At 37.4% G+C, this 22389-nt stretch overlaps 1 protein-coding gene across 4 annotated transcripts in view; it reads left to right on the top strand.

The window, feature by feature from the left end:
- Positions 1 to 22389, top strand: part of LOC112161501 (VPS10 domain-containing receptor SorCS1) — a 92416-nt gene that overhangs the window by 12474 nt on the left and 57553 nt on the right. The window contains exon 1 of one of the 4 annotated variants that reach the window (XM_024296660.2): positions 10193 to 11020. The exons of the other annotated variants lie outside the window; for them this stretch is intronic. Within the exon in view, the coding sequence (XP_024152428.1) occupies positions 10340 to 11020 (681 nt within the window). The 5' untranslated portion in view covers positions 10193 to 10339. Of the gene's footprint in view, positions 1 to 10192; positions 11021 to 22389 lie in introns of those variants that run through there. 4 annotated transcript variants of the gene reach the window in all.

Below are 22389 nucleotides of genomic sequence, written 5' to 3' on the forward strand. Positions count from 1 at the left end.
AGCAAAATAAATGTAAACCTACAATGTTTTATCTCATTATGAGGTTTTGCTTTTCCTTTTGGAACAGGTATAATAGTAGAACCAGCAGTTAGGTTGATATTTCAGAAAACTTGTCAATTTTGGGGTAAGAGCACCAAATTTCACATGGATGTACTGTAAATTCAAATTCAAATGTATTTAAAATTGCCTCAAAGTGCTATACATGATAAAATAAATAGTAAAAAATAGTTGGACCTTACACCTGGTTCACGCTACGCCAAGACACACAGGAAAATCTGGTCAATTTTCAAAATAAAACCAGTTTTTCACAATAAAATGCAGCAATTGACAAATGCAATCATATTTTTGTATTTAAACAGACCGTAGAGAGGGAAATAAACACACAAAAACAACACAGAAACAGTAACAGAAACACGGTGTAATATTTGCATAAGGTTTTTGCTATTATGGCAAAAAAAAAATGCTCTAAATAACCACAGCTGAGCAGAAGTGCTCCATTGACCATCGCGGAAAAATCCTCATTTGGCGGGAACCAGACATTAGGATCCCCTCTTTCAGAAAAGCTTGGTAGCTGCGACAAAAATACAAAACAACAGCCATTTGTAAAGATGATCGAAGATGACTGTATCATGACTAAATGTTACAAAGATGATTGTAACACTAAATTGTTACAAAAATATTCACTCTATTTGCATATAAACATTCAGTTTGCCCCAGTGATAACAATTTGGGCTGTTCATGCACAAAATGCAGTCTTTAAGCTGGAGGATACCTTCAGAATACTACTATGTTCAAATTTTATATATATATATATTCTCTGATTTTCTCATGCCTAGTATGTTTTCTGAAAGGGGAACCAAAGTACATTGTGCTTGTACCACAAAATGTACGATTATTTTAATAACCAGCTCCACTAAAAGACAAGCGGCAAGAATTTGAATAAATGGAACCAAACTCTGCATTAAAATAAACTCAAAGATTCCTTTCAGAGCTACATTCTGTTATTTCTGGGTTCTGAAGTTTTATTTTGACCCTTTCTCTGTCCACGTCAGAGCCAATAATCAAATCCTTTGGGGTTTTCTTTCGTCCTGGCTGAGCTGCAAACACTTCTTTGCATCGTTTCATTTGATGTTAGCTGTAGTGAGGGCATTGCCGTCTCTGCCTCTTGTCTGGCTGCCATACCATCAGTTTCATGTTTGGCTTGAAACCTTCATCTGTTTCAGGTCTCTCTTAAGATCAGCTGTCTCTGGTTCTAGTATATCTTGTCATTTTACTGCTTGTTTAAGCAAATCCTTTGCAGTTTCTGTCTCCTGTCTGGCTGCAAACATCTCAAACTGAAAGAGGAGATCACCTTAGATCCACTTTAAGGATGACATATGGTCTTGCCTTTTCATTGATAGTCATTCACTTAAGAAAGATGATTGCATTTTTCTTTTTAAAGCCTTAATTTATATGGCAATTACTAGGTTTCACATTTTTTAGGCAATTAAGTAATAATTCATTTAACTTCATTTGGTCAAAAATTATTTAAAAAAAAAAAATCAATTTTTGAATAGTTAGTTTTGGAGTAAAACTTAAAATTCACAAACGTGCAAAACACATTTTTTTAAAGCTAATATACCAAAATGACCCCTTTCATTTATTGCATAAAACTGTATTTCATGGAAACAGCTTTCCTAACCCACAAAAGAGGGAACAGCTGAGCACTAGCCCCATTCGACATTATTGGAATGCTTTTTCATACTATATTAGACTCCAAGTTGTAAATAGTACATTTTTAAAACTTGATGGAAACAGCACTTCCTGGTATTTAATAAGCTCAGGGCTTTTAAAAATCTTTTCTGCATCCAATAAATATTTACAGCGCAATTTAGCGCACTGCAACGCAAATTTATTTAAGCGTTTTCAGCATTATTTCTGTTTTTGGAGTCACTTTTTACAACCCTGTTTTCTTAAGGAGGTTTGGCAATTTTCGCATTTTGTCTTGCATTTGCACTTCTTCTTGGATATATTCACTTTGTCAGCTGTCTGAGATTCTCCTTAAAGCTTGAAAAGATTTTGCACAAAGATCTGCAGTCAGAAAAAAAGGAAGAAACTTAGCATTTATGTTTTACTGCAGGAAAGTATCCTCTTGTAGATTTAAAGTTCTTTTTCCTTGTCTTAGCAGATTTTTTTCTCCTTGGCTTCATTATATTTGATGTTGTCACATTTTTGTCCCTGTAAAGCACTTTTAGTTTCCTATGTGTATGAAAGGTATATTGTAAACAAGGTTGTAAAATAGCCTTAAAATACAACTGCTTGCACAAAAGAGACTGTGTTTAATAATAAAGTTTCCTTCTCCAAAATGCAGATTTTTTTCGTGACACCTTTTTTTTTTGGTTGCCAGACTTAGTTCCTCAGGGTTCACCATTATGCATGTGGCGAGAATTAAGTGTTACTTAAATATATCATTGCATCTTGTAATTGGCTGGACACACCTGATCAGGTAAAAGCAAAGGGCAGGGCAAGAATATTTGGAAAGCACATCGGGACGCCATTCCTGTCCTATACTCAAACAACCATGACTTTGATAAATGTAACTAAAAGACTTTGGCAAAATTTTAGGAGAAACTAAATCAAAATTATGCAGGTTTAAAACCCCACTCTGATAAAAAAAGTGTTTTCCTGATGACGGAGGACATATATAAAGAAAATTAAGGTTGAAAATTGCATAAATGAGGTATGTCAATTGATCGTGTTTATTGCAATTAATTATTTACAGAAATTTTTGTGTGTTTTTATTGTTTTATCGTGCTAATCTCTTGCTTCTGTGAAGTCTGTTCATGTCTAAAAAAATGCACTCTTGGGAGGGCATTACCCTGGTTATATCATGGTCATTTGAAAAAATATAAGTATTAAATCAATTATTACAACTTCAGTCCTGTTATATCTTTAGGTTTGAATAGTAAAAAGTGGACTATTTAAATCATGGTGCGTCATGTCGTCATGGTAACAGCTCCAGTGTGCGCCAACTGCGCTCTGCTCTTTTATATTTTCTCTCTGAGGAAAGTGATTGTCATAAGAAAATAAACAAAGCATCATTTCAGAGGGAAAGTTCGCCTCTTTCACCATTTCAGGTTAAAGGGAAACTATAGAATCACTCATGTCTTTTCTACCCTCTTCATTTTGAGATAATTGTGCAATAAAGTATGTCAGTATATGTATTATGAAAATAAAATGAAGTTTGTGGTAAATATTTTTGGATTCTTGAGAAAGGTGTTCCCACTATTTTTTGTTGCTTTTGATTAGAGCACTCTGATGTATTTTTTATTTGTTTGAAAAAAGATTTAGATTGAAAAGAAATACCCCTTGGTAGTTTATTTTAAGTTGAAAATCAATAAAAAAAATTAAGCCAAAAGATAACCTTTGGCGGGCCAAATTAGGCCTGCGGGCCCCACTTTGGGCACCCATGCATACTGCATTCACTTGTAGACAACTTGATCCATGCATCTGGTACACCTGAATAGCTGTCAGAGCTCAGAGATCTGTCTCCTCCTCTTGTCACTGGCGGGAGCCGTCTCCAGAGTACTAAACACACTACATCTCCCAGCAACCCCAATGCACACTCCCCAGATGCCGCTCATCAGAGCCTCACTTAGTTCAAAGTATTGTTTGTGCCACCCTGCCTGCATTACTGAGCGTTCCTAGCTGACCTGATCTTTTGTTTCACTGCTTATTCTTTGATTGCCTGCTGCCTGCCCTGACCCTCACCTGGACTCTGACATCTCTAGGATCTTCTTTGATGCTCCTATGCTTGTGATTGACCTCTGCCTGTCTGACCTTGATTTAGTTTGTGGACTATTATCTGTGCTTGGCTCCCGTCTTCCTGCCTGAACTAATGAACCTGCTGCACGTGAAACCAGCTGTCTGCCTGTTTGTGACAAAAGCTCCAATGTTGCCCACCATTTTTGTTGCGTCAGTAATTTTTGGTTGGATGTGTGAAGAGTTGCAAATTGGTGTTTACATAAGACCACTGGAAACGCTTTGAAAATAGATACATTAGCAGTAAAAAGTTTACTATTGATTTCTTTTTTTATTAATTAAAAAATAATTCACAAATTTAGGCCATTATATTTAAAATGAACTCCAAATAGTTGCAGATTATTGTGCAAACTATGAAAGTTCATTTTGAAACTAAAATTCTCACAAAATTGAAAAATTTCACCACTTAACAAATTAGTTGGGTCAAAATCATTTAAATCTTATTTCAAGACTTAAAGTTATTACCGTACACTCATCCTTGGATCCTTTAGTTTTCAAACAAATCATATTTTAGGGATAACCTAATTTACAAATGCTTTCCAGTCAAATGACGAGTTCAGAGAAAGGAATAATTGACTCTTTTTTTGTGTGTTCTGGTTACTGTCATTAGATGCACAAGCTTAAAAGCCATATGTCTATAGGGGTTTTTAATCTTTTCATCTAATGTAAAGGTCACTCTTTCCTTAATTTCTTTTTTCTGACACATTTCCTCACACACTTTATCAATGATATGTTGACAATTTTCTGAGGGCTCTGTAGTTAACCATTTTCCTCCCCTTGTAAATGATAAAGCCTTTCAGTGTAAGAAAAGCAGCCGATCTGCTGGGGTCTGGATTTGTGTCTGGATAATGTGGCAAGACAGTCAGCAGAAAAGAGACAAGGGGAGTTGTGAATTGTCACAATTTTAGAACTCACAGTTGTCAGTAACCTGATTCTCACTGATAAAAAATGCCAAAAAGCTAAAATAAAATCTAAACTTGTCAAATGAAATGTTATCCAAAAAGGGCTCTGAGGGCAAACGGGTGAGCGTTGAAGCTCCATCTAGCCTAACTGTAAACATGCTCCTGATGTCATATATTGATTACTGATGTGTTTTGGTAGAGGAACATTTAAAAAACGAGTAATCTGAACATTGCCCTTTACCCACTGAGAGTCTTTGAGTCATGTAACGACACGATGCCCTTTAGTGGGCGAAAAATGCAAATGTCTAAGAGACCTATTGCGATTTTTATGCTTGATATTTATGTTTTTGAGCTCAGTGTCTTGCTGTAATGTACAACGTGTACAATAAGTGTTGTCTAAAGGTTAAAATCTACATAAAACCCTTGTATACAAAGTATGACACAGATAAAGTAAATGACAAGTTGTGTCAGGTAAGGCTTTTTTATTTTAAAAAATAATTCGATTTTGTGTTGCAATTTTTGCTGCATCACAGAAAACTAAGTCAACCCTCATAATAAATTAACTAAAACAAATAATTTACTTAATTTAGTGTCTTAACTAGCATACTACATAAAATACATTAAAAAATACACATAAAAACGGTCAAGAAATGGTTGCTTCTCTTTAAATGACACTAACTATTTGTGATGTTGACCGATACTTTGTTCAAACTCTTCCTCTGGTGGGTGTCTTGGTTTTATTTTTACCTAATGTTTTGTCGAACAATGTCTACAGCCTTTCCGGTATGTCTCCAAGTGTGTGTTTCTGTGTACTTAGATGACATGTTGTGTCTACAGTGGAGGTGCATCACCCAAAACAGCTTGAAACAACTGTGTTGCAATATTTAAAAGCAATAATCTGTTAAAAATATAACCATTTTGAATAAATACAAACATTGAGACTGATGTAACAGTAAGCAAGTTAATAATGTCATGGCAAGAAGTAGCCTCTTCAAAGATCAGTGTTTAATCAACACTATCAAATAAAATCTCCAAGCATCTTCTTAGCCTCCTGTCTAGAAAGCTGAGTTTTAAATAGTTAATCCACTTAATCAAAACAATTTTTTTTTGCAAAACTTTAATCCAATATCAATAAGGAAAACTGATTTCATTTTCAGGTATTCTGGATTACTGATTCTTCAGTTCACACCTCACTTATCAATTAGTCACTCTAAGCCATTAGCTAGAGTCCTTACTTTCTTCACAGCCGATCACATCCAAATTCCTGCCATTAATTTATAGAAGTTTGTTAATCCATATTCCACCTCCACCTCGTTCTCCTCCTGGCTTTTCGCTTCGGCACAGTCTGGCAGCCTTAACCACCATCAGCGTCTGGACTCTGGGGTCTCCTCACCTGCAGGATGTTTCCTGTGGGGATCTTTTGTGCCAGACTTGCCGGTTTGGTCAGTGGTTGTTGCAGGGGGGGCTCACCCTTGCTGGGGCGGCTAGAGTCCAACATCCCAGCCTCATGTCTGTGTAGTGGACCCAGTTGCTGTCTGGTGTGACTGGGAGCTGGGGTTGATATTCTGTGATTGAGCTGGTTTCAGGTATAATAAGCCTCATCTCCATTAAGTGGTCCAGTCCGGTCAAGTATTTTGGGTGTAATCGACCAATTAAACAGTACCAAACTGTACGTACCTCTTTAGGGTCCCCATCCGTTGTAGGCCCATAGAAAAATAGAACGGGATGGTTGGGGCCGAGCCACTGTTGCCACCCATTGATTGGCAGAAAGTGATGATGACGTTATAAAGCAGCAAAATAGTGCTAAGCTAGCGTTTCTGTTTGACTCTTTACGGCAGTATTTTTCTTAGCCGTCCATAATCTTCTTTTAAACAACATAAATCTCCTGTTAAACACGATATAACAGAAGTAAAGCAAGAAAAAGACGGGCTGCTGGATGACCTCCAATGTTGTTGCTTTTCTAGTTGTCGCTCTACAATGACACGCTAGAGGTCTACACCACGCATGTGCCGCGAAAACAAACCTCTCTGTGGGAACGAGACATAACTGAGTGGAAACACTCACCAGAATGAACTGGACCATACTGTACCACTCCTTAGCGGACCATACCGGACTGCTCAGTGGAAATGAGGCTATAAATTCTCGATATTGTTTCCTTACAGCAGAGCCAAGCCTTGTGTCTCTTTTATAATTATAGTTCTGCTATTTCCCTGTGTGGATTGTGTGGATTTTTTATGTATTTATTTTTTTTGGGGGGGGGGTGATTTTCCCTTTTTTGCATTTTGTTGTTTTTAATTGCAAGGCACTTTCAGTTGCAACCCATGAAAAACACTTTTCTTAAAAAATGACTGATGTCTCTGCCCCAGAGTCCAACTACCAAAGACTATCGACTATTTATAAAGTTAAAGTCCCACAATTTGTCACATACCTAAGTGTGTGAAATTTGTACTCCACGTTTGACCCATCCCCTGGGGGAGCGGTGAGCTGCAGGCACAGCCGCACTCGAGAAACATTTGGTGGTTTAACCCCCCAGTCCAATTAGTCTTTGGCTAAACTTGGCCAGGTTTTGAACCCACAACCATACAATCTCAGGGCGGACACTTTACCACAAGGCCACTGAGCTGGTCTGGTGATACTCAATTCCTGTTTCACTATTAAATCTTTCAATCACACTTTCGGCATCTCCTCTAAATGAAATATTACAACAATCCAACCTCATCAATCCTGAGGCAAGTTGTTATTTGAATCGACCTATACCTTTATAAAATCAATTAAAGGGGCCCTACCATGAAAATTCTACTTTTAAGGTTTTAAGTGAGTTATACTGTTCATTCCTCATGCATTATAAGAACCCAAAAGTGGTATTTTGATCCGTTCACGCATTTAAGAGTAATCCTCTAAAAGCCTGCACTCTCAGCACGTTTCCACCCTCCCATACCCACGAAAACGATTGGGTGGAAACGTGCTGACGTAAGCACGATGCCAACTGTCCCCTCCAGGAAGAGTCTGTGCTGCAAGCTCTGCCCCCAGACTAAAATGAAAACACACCCACCTTCTTCATGGAGCTGTGGTTCCAATGTAGTTATCCCCTGCCGCCAGAATCTGTCTCCTAGCAGGAGATAACTACCTTCCTGAACCAGGAACCGCTCTTGGACCCATCTTTCAAGTGGTCTCGGTTTGGTCTGAGACTCCTCAGTCTGAAGGGGAAACGAACTGGGAGCGGAACAATTAAACTGGAAACGGCCACATACCCGACAGTCATGTGAAATAAACACGTAAATGAGACGATGGGTAAGCCGCGGACAAATTTAAAGCATTAATTGTCATGTTAGCCAAAAGGAAATAATTAGTTCAACCATTTACTTGTTAGAATGTTTATTTTACCATCACTGAAAAACGTATAACATGCTTCTCCGTGTCTCGCTGTGTGGCACTTACGCGGGGTGCTGTTGTGACGTCGTCTTCAAAGCTCTATTGTAGTTCCAACAGAGTTCTCTTAAAAACAATCCATGTTTCTCGTGTTTTGACCCGCCCCCATAACTGCTGGCCAATGACTGAAGAGATATTTAGTCACGTGGTTTTGTTTACAAAGTTTGGTGATGCTGAGGAGGCTGTGGATGCAGGCTTAAGGATGACGTTGGGAAATGGGCAGGACTGACTAGGAGCGAAAGGCAGTGCCTAAGAGATTAAGTCGTTTTACTTCCATGTATTAAAACGGTCCTCAAAAATGATTCATATTTCATAACTAATTTGTTTTTAGTGTTCTGAAGGTAATATATGAATATATATATGGATATAGTTTACTCTTAAAGACTTAAGAAAATCATGGTATGGCCCCTTTAAAGATAAATTAAATTGATGTTGGAAAATATCATTGGAATTGAGGAACAGTATTTTTTTTTTTTACTAGAACATAGAAATTAACAAGTGCTTTCACAGTGGACAACAAACGTGATAAAATGATCAAGCCGTAATTTCAATGCGGCCAATGTGTGAAAGGACTTTGAATTTAGCAAAGATGTGACCATACAGTGTAGTATAAAGTTCTAATAATATTCCCTTTGTATTATTTTGATGAATAAAAACAACAGTGAACTGGACTTTATAGAAAACTTCACCTGGACTGTTCAGTATCCAGGTATTTATCTCTGAGTCACACTGGTTGAGTTTTTGGCTAAAGATGTCTTGGATCGATTTTAGGTCAATGATTAAATTGGTTCATTCATAATGAACCAACACCGACTATGAATTGGATCGGCAAACACAAATTATAATATGAATTGAATCGTTGTATTCCTAGTTAAAAGCATACTGACATAACTTTTAAGGAGCTGTTTTTTCTTTGCCTCTGAGGATGGATTTAAAAACAAAAGTCGCAACAAGCCAAACTAAAAGTTTGTACATGTAGGTCTCAACCTCCCACTGTCAGTACTTTCAGAGATGACATGCACTGTGGTAGTCAAGATATATTTGAGAAATACATTACAGGGAAGACTCCAGCTTTTTAGTCAGTGTTCTCAATGATTGAAATTCTCAGTAAGCCATCAATCTGCATTATAATCTGGTTTTCCCTTGTCTGATGGGGGCTAACTGAAACAGATTGAGACAGCTCCTGCTCACTGCATCACTAATGGCTGGCAATGAAAGACGTCTCTGTGCACTTGACCCGTATGTGGAACGGGATCACGTCGCAGCTCAGAGCTATGAGGAGAACACAGCTCAATACAGGGAGCCGCTCCGGCATCAGTCACTAGTCAACAGCTCCTCGTCCTATTGACTAAATGTTGCCCAGAAATAGAATCTAATCACAGGGGTTAGGACAGGCTTTAGTTCTTTTAATGGTTTACCATTAACTGACTGGAACAAACCCAAAGTGTGTGCAAAATATAACAATATATTCTATCTGCATTCCATGGCAATAATGAGCTCTCAATTACTGCCACGGTGCTTGCATACTTGCAGAGATCAGAAGAGGTTTGCAGCTCAAATGATTACTAGCTCACCTCTTTCTTTGAATGAACCTCATTATTTTCTGTCATAGCCGTCTCCATTAACCTGAAGGCCCTAGAAAACAGAAGCCAAAAACCTGGGGAATATGAATTTTCTCCATTCAGCTGTGTTGAAAGGATGATATAGGAGAGCAGCTTACAGGTGAAAACAATTTCCAAGTGGGTCACAACAAAGTCATTACTTGCCTGGCATAATTGACAGTGAACATAGGCAATCTTGTTAATTGATTACCCAGATTCCTGGTAATGAAAAGAGAAATTGTTCTATCAGGCTCCTTGTAGCAGCAGCACCTGTCCCTTCTCTGCGCGCGCACAGCACTTTTTACCAGTTTAAAAGAGAATTAGAATTGTGCTGCTATGTCACAGTTGCTTTATAAATCAATCAACATTAGATTATTATTTTTGTAGAAATCCAGGTTAAAATGAGGATATAGGGTGTGCGCCCCCCGCTCTCCTCTCCTCTCCAGCTCCTCCTCCGACGCATCAGTAGTTGGGAACACTTGTCCGCGCGCGCGCTGCTGCACCTCCCCACAGTGCATCCACGGACTCCTCAGGTGATGACAGGGAGAGCGCTCCTCACTCACAATGAAATCTTTTTAACGCGCCTCAAACCCGCAGCAGTTTAGAATGGAGACGCGTCTCGGCCAGTGGGGGGTTCTCCCTTTCCCCGGGTGGATTTGGCTCTTGATCACAACTTCCCTTCTGGGTGGAACAAACGCGGAGGTGAGGTGCATCCCCTCGTGTCAGCTGCCGCTGAACTCGGCAACGTACTGGGAACCGAACGAGTTGGATTTGGCGGATTTTGGCGCAGCTGAAGATCTGGTTGGGATTAGCGGGGGGTCAGTGGACGCCGGCGGGGACGAAAGGCGCAACGCAGTGGAATTAAGTGCTGAAGAAGAAAGTTCATTCAACGTTCAACCACAAATTGAGGAAGCATTTACAAACGGTGCGCAGAGGGACGACTTAAAAGCTCATCCAAAACTTTCCCAGCTTTCTGGAAGTGCTTTACGCGAACCTGACCTCCCTTTGAATAACACGAACGACAGCAGCGACAGTGATGACATATTCTATGGCATTTATGCCCAAACTGAGGATGTCCCGACGATGGAGAACAGAGATGAGACCACATGGAGACGACTGCGGCGCGCCAGGAGCGCGGAGACTTGGTCTGGATTCAGAGCTGAGGGCGTGGACGACGCACCAGCTCTGGATCAGGAGGAGTTTGAGCTCCCAAGTTCGATATTTGCTCTCAGCGGAGACACAGCTCACAACCAGGCGATGGTGCACTGGTCCGGGGAAAACAGCAGCGTAAGTAGCCAGTATTACTTTGTGTGCGCCAGATTTACGCGCGGACATCTTTTGACGCAGTGTGGTCAGCATTCATTCACGCGCCGTGTGTGGCATGAGTCATTTGAAGCTTTCCTGACTGCTGATGACTGAGAGTTTAGGGTCTCACTCTTGTGAGTGTGTTACATCTATATCCCTGTCACACGCACACCACCCACATACAGAAGAAATAATAAAAAAAACCCTCTTTCAGCGGAGAGACATTATGCAGAAGGATTTTTCAAATGCTTATGTGCATCCCTGGAAGCTGGGTTATCATCTTTCAATATCCTGCTGTCCTTTGTGCAACCATTGAAGTCTCTGGCTTTCTCCTCTGACTCTGATCTAACCCCCCTTCCTCTCTGAGTCTGAGCAGCCTGAATAGTCCACACTCCTTTCATTGTTACAGAAAAAGAAACAAGAGGATCACGCCAGTACAGTTATAAACCTAAAAGCTCTTTTTAAAATAAGGATAAAGCATCAAAAACTCGCCAAAGACTGTTTGTCCCCATCTCTGGGAGCCAAGCTGAGTTCTGTCTCCTCTTTTCTGATGACACCATTATGAAACATTTTCATCAGCGTTTTGCCCCCTTTCATATCAAGATTTTAGATGCACTTTGATAGTAATGGGGACATGCTACCACGACTTTTTTTGTTCCCAAATGACCAAACGTCTTCATTTTTTTCCCCCTTCAAGTTGGCCCCTAACAAACACACATTGCAGTCCTCAACCAAACACAAAGAAATATTTTGTGGTTGAATTTTGCAGCAGATTTCTTATCTTTTTTTCATGTGAACTTGTTGAAGTCAGCCTGCAACGCTCTTAATATTTTACCCCAAGGTTGTTTGGATTGCATCAATTTAATGGATTAAGTTTTTCTTCTGAAAATGTGAAAAGTTCAGAACGGCAGAAACAGAACATGCTGAAAGAAGGATAGAACAAGCTAATAAATCAGATTTAGGTCCTAAAAATGTTCATTATCCAGTACACATTCACTCACCATAATAAAAAAAAATCACAGAAAATTCACATTTTTTTTAAAGCAAGATGTTTTTTTTTATGTTTTAATCAACTTTATCAAAAAAAAAATCCATTATAGTTTTTTTTAAGACACAGAGAGTATTAAATATGATGCGCCGGGATATTTGGTAAGTGTTTGTTCACAATAATGTTAGTTTATGAATATACCCTATCAACCCACTGTCTCAAATCTGATACATACATTTTTAACATGGTATAACTGCATTATTGGGAAAAATATAATTTAAATTGCATTTTTTTTCCATTCAGCAAGTAGTCATTTATAAAATGAAAAACAAGAGATGACTTATTCTCAACACAAAGTGTCAAAATATGGCAACATTTTTCGAGATTTCATGGAAGCAGCCATTTTTAATGAGCAGAAAAAGCCCTTCTACTGCTCCTAGTGGAAAGATGATGAACTACAGGGCAGAAAACATGGACCAAGTTGCATATGATGGATTTTTAAGGATAGTTTTGATCATACTAATGACATAGGACTCTAAGAAATGTGTGTATTAAATATGATACAAACAGTTACAGGTTAATTGATCATACAGTATGAAAGATTGGGAAGATTTATGCTTAGTTTATAAATATTGTGAACAAGTCAAGAGTTGAGAAAAATGTCTAATGAAATTCTAAATGGAATCTTACCTACATAAAAGCAGTTTGAAATGTTCACATACTATTCATCGCTATTTTCTTTTTTCCTTTGCTCTTGTGGCGTCCGGTCTTTGATACATATCCACTCAATATTAGGGGACCTTAGGCAGCAGGAGGTCTTCCATGTAACATTCTCCTTCTCCATTTATGGTTTAAAATATTGTACAGGCAAAAAAAAGTAGTAGGTTTGTCATCTTAAATTGAAGATTGAAAAAAGACTGCCAACGATTTGGGAAGTGTAGTTTTTATTATATGTCATAGCAAGTTGCCAAAAGAGTATCTGGCAGTCATCTGAACAGGAGGGACATTTTCTATATAATAACTAAAATAAACTCCATAGTACCACAGTTGGATTAAAAACTTAAATTCTAAAGTTTTTGCCTTTGTTAGAACTGGTTGCGAGTACAAATATTAGATCACATGACAAAACTAAAATATTTTTGAAAATGTCGTCAAATGCATATAATCATCCATCCAAACTCTTGACTGAATAAGCTATCACAGAGTTGTGTGCAGGCGTCTTCGTTTTAGGAAAAGTCACTTTATTAAACGTAAGAGTAAAAACGAGTACATATAAAAGTATAAAAACAGAGAAATTTTGCATTTTTTAAATGTCACGTTTGAAAACTGATTAAAAAGAGAAGCTTCAATATCTTTTATTTTTTTGTAAATTTGATCTAGCATAATCACAAGTTTATTAGATTTTCCTTGTTAGCTGTTTTCTGCAAATGTATGTGATATTTCACTAACTATACTCCAAACCTTCTTATAAAGACACACTTTTATAGCATTTAATTCTATTCTGTAAAGTTAAGTTGCTTTAAGGCATACCTTCTTTTATGTTGGAACACTTTGGCTTTAAAAACAATAGTTCCTGTCTACTGGGCTCAGTAATTTTCCACGAATTTGTCTAATCACTCCCAGCAGTATTGAGTTGTCTTGATTTTCTTAAAGCAGGCCAGTTCATTGACAATCTCTGCTCTTTTGTCAGTGATTACACCTTAATGTTTTGTGTCTTGTTAATTAAAGCTTTTGTCTGTCTGTGTTTGCTTAGTTAGCTCTGCATTACCTGGCTAAGCATGGCCTCTTGTTGTGCAGTTTGGTTGCGGTTTAATAAATCAGTTTCTCAGCATCTGGCTTCCTACGAGAGCCCACGCCACCTGCTGCTTCACCTTATGACACAGTCTTCTTTTGTCAGCCTAAAATGTAAATTATGTGTTTGCATTTTCTGCCTTGTGCCGCTCCATCTGTTTCGGTGAACATACACACCAGGCGCTGAGAACAGATTTTACAAATGGGTTCTTTGATTTTCTTTCTTTTTTTTAAGTAATTTGTGCTGGAAATATTCACAGGAACTTGCACGGATCATTTTGGATTTTTATTTCAGTAATTAGGGTTTCAATGAGCTTCCCGAGCCGCAGGAAACATATTTAAAAAAGGGGGTTTTGAGAACTAAAAGTTCTATATCTACTGCATACAGTTTGTTCATTCCTCTGGCAAATTTTGACTTGAACTTCTTTTTATTTAACCAAGTATCTTCGTGATTGAAAATGACACAGAAAGTAATGAAACTGTGTACAAAAGGAAAAAAAAAATTCTCAGCTTTAATCTACTTTTAAACAAAAAATGACGTGCGAGGGGTATGAATCATTTTTTTGTACAAAAATACACCCTTTACCTGAAATAAATGAAGATTTAAAAATACAAATTTCTAATGCATTTTTTTTGAGTTGGCACAGAAAACTCAATTTTCAGGGAAGACGTCTGACATATTTTTTCGGCTACCTCTGTTACCTCCTAATGTTTGTGATACATCTTTAGTTCTTTAGAAGGTTGTCCTGTTCTTTCTTTTTTTTTGCTTTTTTTTCCCCGACAGATGCAGCAGAACGATGGATGTTGCAGGTTTCTTTTACCGACTTTCAAATTATTTTTCCTTGAAAGTTAAGCTGCAAGGACATTTCAGCTTAGAAGTCCACAAAAAAAAAGAAAAAATGCACTGGTGCTTCACTGATTCGTGTATATTGATTCATTGATGCAGTGTTTGCTATATTTCAGTGCAAATGTAACTGAAGGAAGCAATTACTGTAAATATTTCAAGGATTTGCTTTGAATAGTAAACTATAGAACGAATATGAGATTTGTTGCTTTGTGTAAATGTATGAAATACAAAATTGTACTTTACTCTACATAATGATTCTACAGCCTTGTTAGTTTTAATGAGAATTTTATACATATTTTTAGTCATTTATTTTTGTGGTCAAAACTTTGATTTGACAAATCCCAAATAGCTGCCATAAAATGGGTCAAATGCACTATATTTTGATGACATCTTCATAAAATGGCAGAGTAGGAAGTAAAGTTTTAAGGTGGAACTTTTTTATCCCTCGCTATTCTTCTGGCATACGGATCTTGGAGGTCTAGCGGGAGTGAGTGCTCTTTTTTTAGCCATTTCTTTGAAGAATTCTGAGGATGAGCTTCCATTGCCTTGTTAAAAAATACATGGACATTCTAGGAAAATATACCACGTTTCTATAAAGTCACCCTTTTTTGCATACATTTTGAAAGTGAGGCTCACTTCAGTGGAAATTGATACATTTCCAGACCATTACAGATCTGTCGTCTTTGGTTTGTTGACAACATGCTGAATTGCTCTTTAATGTAATGTCTTGTAACACATAAGATATATTACTTTATGATGAATGATAAAAGGGACATTTGAAATTAGAATTTCCACTGCCCGATTATGTATTTAAAATACCTAGCTACCTATGGAAATCAAAAGTTATTACATTATTTGCATTTTTTTTCCTTTCTAGACAAAGATTTTTTAAAAATAATACCTTATTTGTGCAATTACTTTAACTTTCCAAAAATGTTATGTTTACAAACGGATACAACAAGAGACGTTCAACAAAATGTAACTATTTACATTTTTTTTTATCTTTTTGGTGTTTTTCAAAAGACCAAAAAGCTCAAATTTGCCAAGCAGTTGGAAAAAAGGAAGAAAGAACTTGGTGCATCTTGTCTCGCCCTCTGTGATTATCCAGTAATAAGCAGCTGCAACTATTTACTTACATGAACAAGACATTTTCTATGTTGGCTTGTGTAGCTGGGGAATGCAGAGAAAAATTCACGCCTACATTTGCTTTTCATTTTACAGAGAATGGACTTAATTGGCTGGAAGCGTCATGCAGTTTCATCTGCAGATTGTTAAGGCGGGATTGTCAGAAACAGGCTTTGTCTGGGAAGAACAGAAACATACATGCAGAAGGAAACTGGCCAGTCCTGATGAAGATAATTGATAAAGACCTTAATTTTCTCATTACACAGTGGCACAGTGGTTAGTGCTTTCACCTCAACCTAACCAGGTCCTTGCTCTAATTCCGGCTTGGTTCTTGTCTGTGTGGAGTTTACATGTTCTACCTGTGCGTGAATGAGTTTTTTCTGGGCACTCCTCCCACAGTCCAAAAACATTCTTCATAGGTGAGTTAGTATCTTCAAATTTCCCTTAGGTATGTTAGCGTGAGTGTGTGGCCCTGAAAAGAACTGGTAGGGTACTCGGGGCGTACTCCGCCATCACCCCAACAGTAGCTGGGTTGACTCCAGTAGCCCCATGACTCCAAAAGGAAATAAGTGGGTTCTGAAGATGGGTGGGCGGACTGTCTCATTACATGACACAAGTGTGGCATCAATGTCAGGTAGTCTTTGGTTAACTTCTGCTTTTTGTTTATGTAGTACGTTCAGGTTGACACTGTAGGCGAACCATGGATAATAAAGGCCATCTTTGCATTGAAATTACTTTAGGGTAGGGTTCTCAAACTCACTTTACTTTGAGGCCACTGAAGGCAGAGTCTGACTGAGGCTGGGCCGTATTTGGTTCCATTTGTGCCAAAAATAAATGTTTGCATCCACTCTCTATGTGTTTGGTCCATTTTCTATGTATAATGAACAAGTTTATTGTTCATGTCTATGTACTACTAAGCAATATCTTCTGTGTGTCCTGTGAAACGACAGGAGTTAACGTTGCTAAGGACTTTTCAGAGGACCAGATCCAGCAATAATAGCAAATGCTAAGTTTTAAGAACTCGGGGGCCGCAAATGGCCCGCGGGCCGACAGTTTGAGTCCCCCGCCTTGGGGTGTATTCAGACTGGAAAACTCTGTTGGTCCAGACCGAATTAATTTGGTAAGGATCGAGTCCTGAACCTTGCATGTGGTCTGTATTCCGATTGAAATCTACTGAACATTTCTGTTTTGAACCAAAACTTGTAAACAAAACCACATGACTAAAGATCTCTTCAGTCATTGGCCAGGAATTATGTGGGCAGAGCAAAGCATTGACAAACCGAAGCTCAGTCTGATTTGAAATGAACCGAGACCATCTCAGAATATGGGTCATAGAGCAGTTCCTGGTTATAGACCAGTCTGCTTGGGTACATTCAGACTGAAAATTTGTTCTGGATTGTCAGAAGAAACAAAGTCTGGCTCACTTTAAGCAAACCGAATGTGTCTAGTCTGAAAACACCCCGGAATTCTTTAAAATTGTATCCAAATCCTGACACAATTGAAAAATAAAAATGTTATAACTCATTTGCTTTCTAGTCACAGAGCACCATATTTAAGTGGTTCAATAATTTCATATATACTTTTACAATGAGAAAATTTCTTATAGATGTTTGCTCTTTAAACAAATCTAACTCAGAATGAAATATATTGCAAGGACTGACTGAAGTGTTGCTGAAGGATGACCAAGTTCTAGTGAACCATATGACCTGTCATCAAACTCTTCAATGTAAACAATTTAAAAACTTTTCTAACAACCAGAATTTTTCATTTAACAAAAGATTTTTTATGCAGTCCTCAAACTTTCCCAGTTTTAACAAAAACAGTCTATCAACACCTTACAACAATGAACACTACGTACAATAAAAGGAACACTTCTCTGGTTGGTAACGATGGGTCTGAAAACATGAATATGCCTCATCAAATGACTCATCTTTTCTCAACTCAATGCTAAGGACACCCGGGTTAATCCGCCTGTTGTCTCACAAAGACGTGCAAAAACGGTCTTGATCAGTTTATGAGAAGAGATGTTTTTTGTTCAGGTCTGTTTTTTTTTACCAACAAAAAAAAGAAAAATCACCAATTGACAAACTATTCTACCCCTACTACCTGTAAATACTTTGCACCAAATACCATACAATTCCATATGCATTCTGTAAGTAAAAATGGTATCTTGCTCTGTAATTGTCAGCAATGCCCTTTAAAATGAAAATGCTTTTTTTCACTTTTAGTGTGACAGTGTGACATGGGGGCTTCATTATTTTAGTGTAGTTTTATTTATATTCATAGAGGTGTTAGGTTGGTTCTGTTCATCTGGAAATGTTTGCTACCGAGGCAGATAAATAAATAAATAAATGAACCCCGTTGAGGTATTATTTATGAAAACTTTTTAGGTTACACATGATAAATACACACGCATCAAGAGGTGTTGTTTGGACTGCTTTAGTCAGAGTCTGTAATTATACAGTTTAATGCTTTAACAAAGGAGATGTTGCAGGCAATATATTTGACAAACAACCATAAGAGATGGTCAACTCCAGGCGTCGAGGGCCAGTATGTCTTCAAGATTTCCAAATATTCAAGCATTACTCATGACTGATTACCTGGTTCAGTGGGTGTCCAGCCAATTAGAAATTTGCCAGAGCATGGTTTGTTGGAAAACATCCAGCAATGCAGCCCTCGAGGCCTGGAGTTGCCATCTCTGCTGTATATCTTCAACTGTTTAGACCAAGGGGTGTCCAAATCCAGGCCTTGAGACCCAATGTCTATCCATGTTTTTTTCAACCAACCTGCCATTGAAGCTCTATTGGCCAAACACACCTGATCCAGGTAATCAGCAACAGGTGAGACAGGGTTTTGGGAAAACCAGCAGGAAGCCGGCCCTCGAGGCCTGGATTTAGACATCTCTGGCTCAGACTATTAACGTGAATACGCTAATTCTGGCACCCCCCAATCCAACCCTTAATGCTGAGTGCCAAGCTCAGAGCGTACACTCTACCGCAAGGCCACTGAGCTGGTTATTTAATTTTCATCATTATTATTGGTGAAGGACAGGATCGAGTTTCATGATAAAAAATTACAGCCAATGTTGTTTTACACAGAAGCCAGAGCACTTGTTTCATAGATGCAAACAAAAGTCAAACATGTGGAAGAACATGCAGAATCTGTGAGAACAGAGCAGTCTGATGAAAAATTGTCAGAAAATGATCTAGATTTTTTTGAAAACTACCCAAATGATGCATAGAATATGAAATCATTTGGGGTACCATGTTTGATTCCCTTTAACAGTCGTAAAAACGTACAAGGAAAATCCAAATTTTGACACAGAAAATTTTCTTTTCCAAAAACTTCTTTTCCTGGTAGTTACTTTTACTAGAAGGTAATTCAGTTTCTTATTTAGCTGTGTTTTAGACCAAATAATAACCATAACTAATTACTTTTTAAAAGTAACATCCCGGGCACTAGATCTAATCTGCTCTGTTGTCTAATTTACATTTTCTTCAGAACAAAGCAGATAACTACAGCAAGGCACCAGTTCCTTCAATACAACACAGGCCAAAACTGCTATAACAAGCTAGCTTGATATCCTGCAGCTGGTCCCAAATTACACAGATTTTTGGTCTTACAGCTTACCATAGTTAAAGTTCTTGATTTATATACTCCAGGCAGATTGTGTCTGATGTTGCCAATTGGATCGTGCTTGGTAAAAATAAAGCCTGAAGTGGGACAATCTAATGATTTCGCCTGTTTGCTCTGCATGATCCAGCAACATTACAAAAAAATAAAGTTCAAAGCTTTGTTGGGGTTACACACTTGGTTTCCACAAAAGCAAAACACTACTTGAAAATTTGAGCTCTAAGAAAAACAAACAAAACAAAAAAACTACCCACGGTTGTCATGAATACATTTCAAAGCAATAAACTTTTTGAAAAAGTTGTTTATTTTTTAAGTAAAGCTAGACATTTTAACATGGGAGACAATAGGAAATTGCTCTCCTAATGCACCCTGTTTGATCTACCATAATTATTTGACCATTTAGGCAATTCATTCCGACAGATTCTGAGAAGGAGAAAAGCAGCTTTGACATGCAACATGCACATAGCTGCTTTACTCAACGGGATAAAATGTTGAATATCAGCACAAATCTGCTTTTCTCTACAGTTTCTACGGTTTATCAGTGTTGAAGGGGTAAGGAACTGCAATATTTGGTTTCTGTAAATACAGGAGTGGAAGGTGGAGGCTTGGTTACATTTTAAAGCTTCTAAAATGTTGTAATTTAACTGTATGTGTGAAACCATTTTCAGGAGGTATGTCACACATTCTTACTGGTAGGTAAAAGAATCAGTGAGTTCCTGCTCTGCACACGTCTGTGTGTTGATATTGTAAAGCTCATCACAATATTGAACTGGACAGGTTCCAAACACAGAGATATTCTCCACTGAACATCAGAGCACAAAGCCAGAGAGAAATACCAAGAACGAGAACACAGGACTCTGTCAACACTAACATCAAAGTCTTTGCATTCAAACTAGATGCTGTCTAGAAAAACAGCGAGCTGTGGATACACCCTTATTAAAGTTTTAAAAGAGAAAACACAGCTACATTTGCATACTTAAAGCAAACACAACGTTAAGACAAATTGACTCTTTTTTTTATGTAACTGGAAATTGTCTTGCAAGTAGTCAAAATGTAGCCTGAAATAAAGGGAGTTGTTGTTTGAATCGTATTCAGATTTTTTATATATATTCTTAAATGTGATTCACAGAAAACCTACCAGATCACCTTTCTCTAATTACCTTTTCATTTTACAAATAGCATGTCTCTATATAGACTGAAACACACAAAATCAAAGAATCCTAACAAAATGATATCATAGTTTTACCCTCATCAGGTCGCGTTTTCTTCCTTGTGATTAATAAAACAGTAAAGGAAGTCATGTCATCAGAAGACATACTGACAAGCCATCAGTTTTTGAGCTACAGATGAATCACACTTATTAAAATAAAGCCATCTGTTGAGCACTTTCTGTTGCTGGGCAGAGTGATTATTTGGCATTTTGCTTTACGTGTTCGCTTTAATGATAGATATTCTAAACAACCTCTGAAAACCAACTCTAAAAGTTACTCTGATATTCTTCAAATAAATGTAAATTTGAACATATATGCAGGTTTTTAATTAAACATTGCCAGTAGTAATAATCCCTAAAATTATGAAGACCCTTGTTAGTAGTAATACAGTTTCAGATAGTTCCCAAAGTTTGGAAGATGTCCCCAGCTGCATTAAGTTTTATTTTTTATTTCCATGCAGAAACGGCTATAGTGCTTTTTGCTATTAAAAACAAAATACCACATATATTTTAAGCATGTGCTTTGATAAGTCTGAATTTTTTTATGCATCTGTCTGCTTTAGGGGTCTGCAATGTTCTAAAACAGTTTTAAAAGTAAGGCTCCTGTAATCTTACAGGACTATACTAATAATTTTTGAGAATATGTTTGCATATTATGTATACGTTTTACATTTATACATGTAGTTATCCATATTGTTTACTTTTTTATTATTAAGAAGGGGCTTTGATTGTTTTGAACAACATGTTTAAGCCTCTGTCACAACAGCTAGATATTGGTTGAAAAAATGCCCAAACTGTTGTTAGTTTAAATGAAAGTACTGCCAATGTGTTCAAGTTGTTACGGAATAATTCTTGTTTAGGTGTTTGTGTGTCTTCATATACTGTCTCTTTTTCATAGATGTACTGAAATTGTAGCCAGTAAAACTTTAAGTATAGAAAAACTGTGGAAAACTTTTTCTGGATCTGTTATAAAATTATCCAAAGCAACAGTAGATGTGCTTTTATTTACTATGAAATTGTGCAAATTGGATAATAAATTGGCCTAATGGAAACACAACAATAAAAAAAACAAAAAAACAAAAAACTTGGATTTTGTCTGAAAAAAAGTTTTTGCGCTTGGAGGGAGTGCTTTTAGAGACTTATTAAAATTGAAACCACTGCAAAAGAACCACTTTTGTTCGGAATTTAATGAGTTACCTGACCAACAATTAGATGCCACAAGAGGTCCCATCAAAAGTTGAGCATGTCATGCGGAATTGTTGGATCGAAAGCTCCTCTCTAAACTCAACAACTAGGATTTCCCAAAATCTCTTCATCTGTAGCCGCTCCCATGTAGCTTGCCACTCCATTAGCCGAATAAGACGCTGACGGCTCCTTTGATTAAAGATGAGGGCTAGTGCCATGGCAGAAATTTGAATGTATCTGCTGTAAATCAAAGTATCGTTCACATCGTTCGTTTTTTGAAAGATGTATTGTTAGTTTGTGTTTATTTGCGTGATTACGATTTAATAGAAAATAGAAAATAATAGGAAATGCAGCTATTGACATTTATATTTACTGCTGAAGTTTGTTTTGTTGATTCTGATACCGCTTTATATATATATTTATATATATATATATATATATATATATATATATATATATATATATATATATATATAATTTTTGTCAATCCTAAAATCCTTTTGAATAATCTCAGTATACTTTTATGATTTTCCTTTTTATTTTGTTGCTGCTTTTGGCCTTGGTTTTCATTG

Source organism: Oryzias melastigma, linkage group LG15, assembly GCF_002922805.2.
Source record: "Oryzias melastigma strain HK-1 linkage group LG15, ASM292280v2, whole genome shotgun sequence".
NCBI classification, from domain to species: Eukaryota; Metazoa; Chordata; class Actinopteri; order Beloniformes; family Adrianichthyidae; genus Oryzias; species Oryzias melastigma.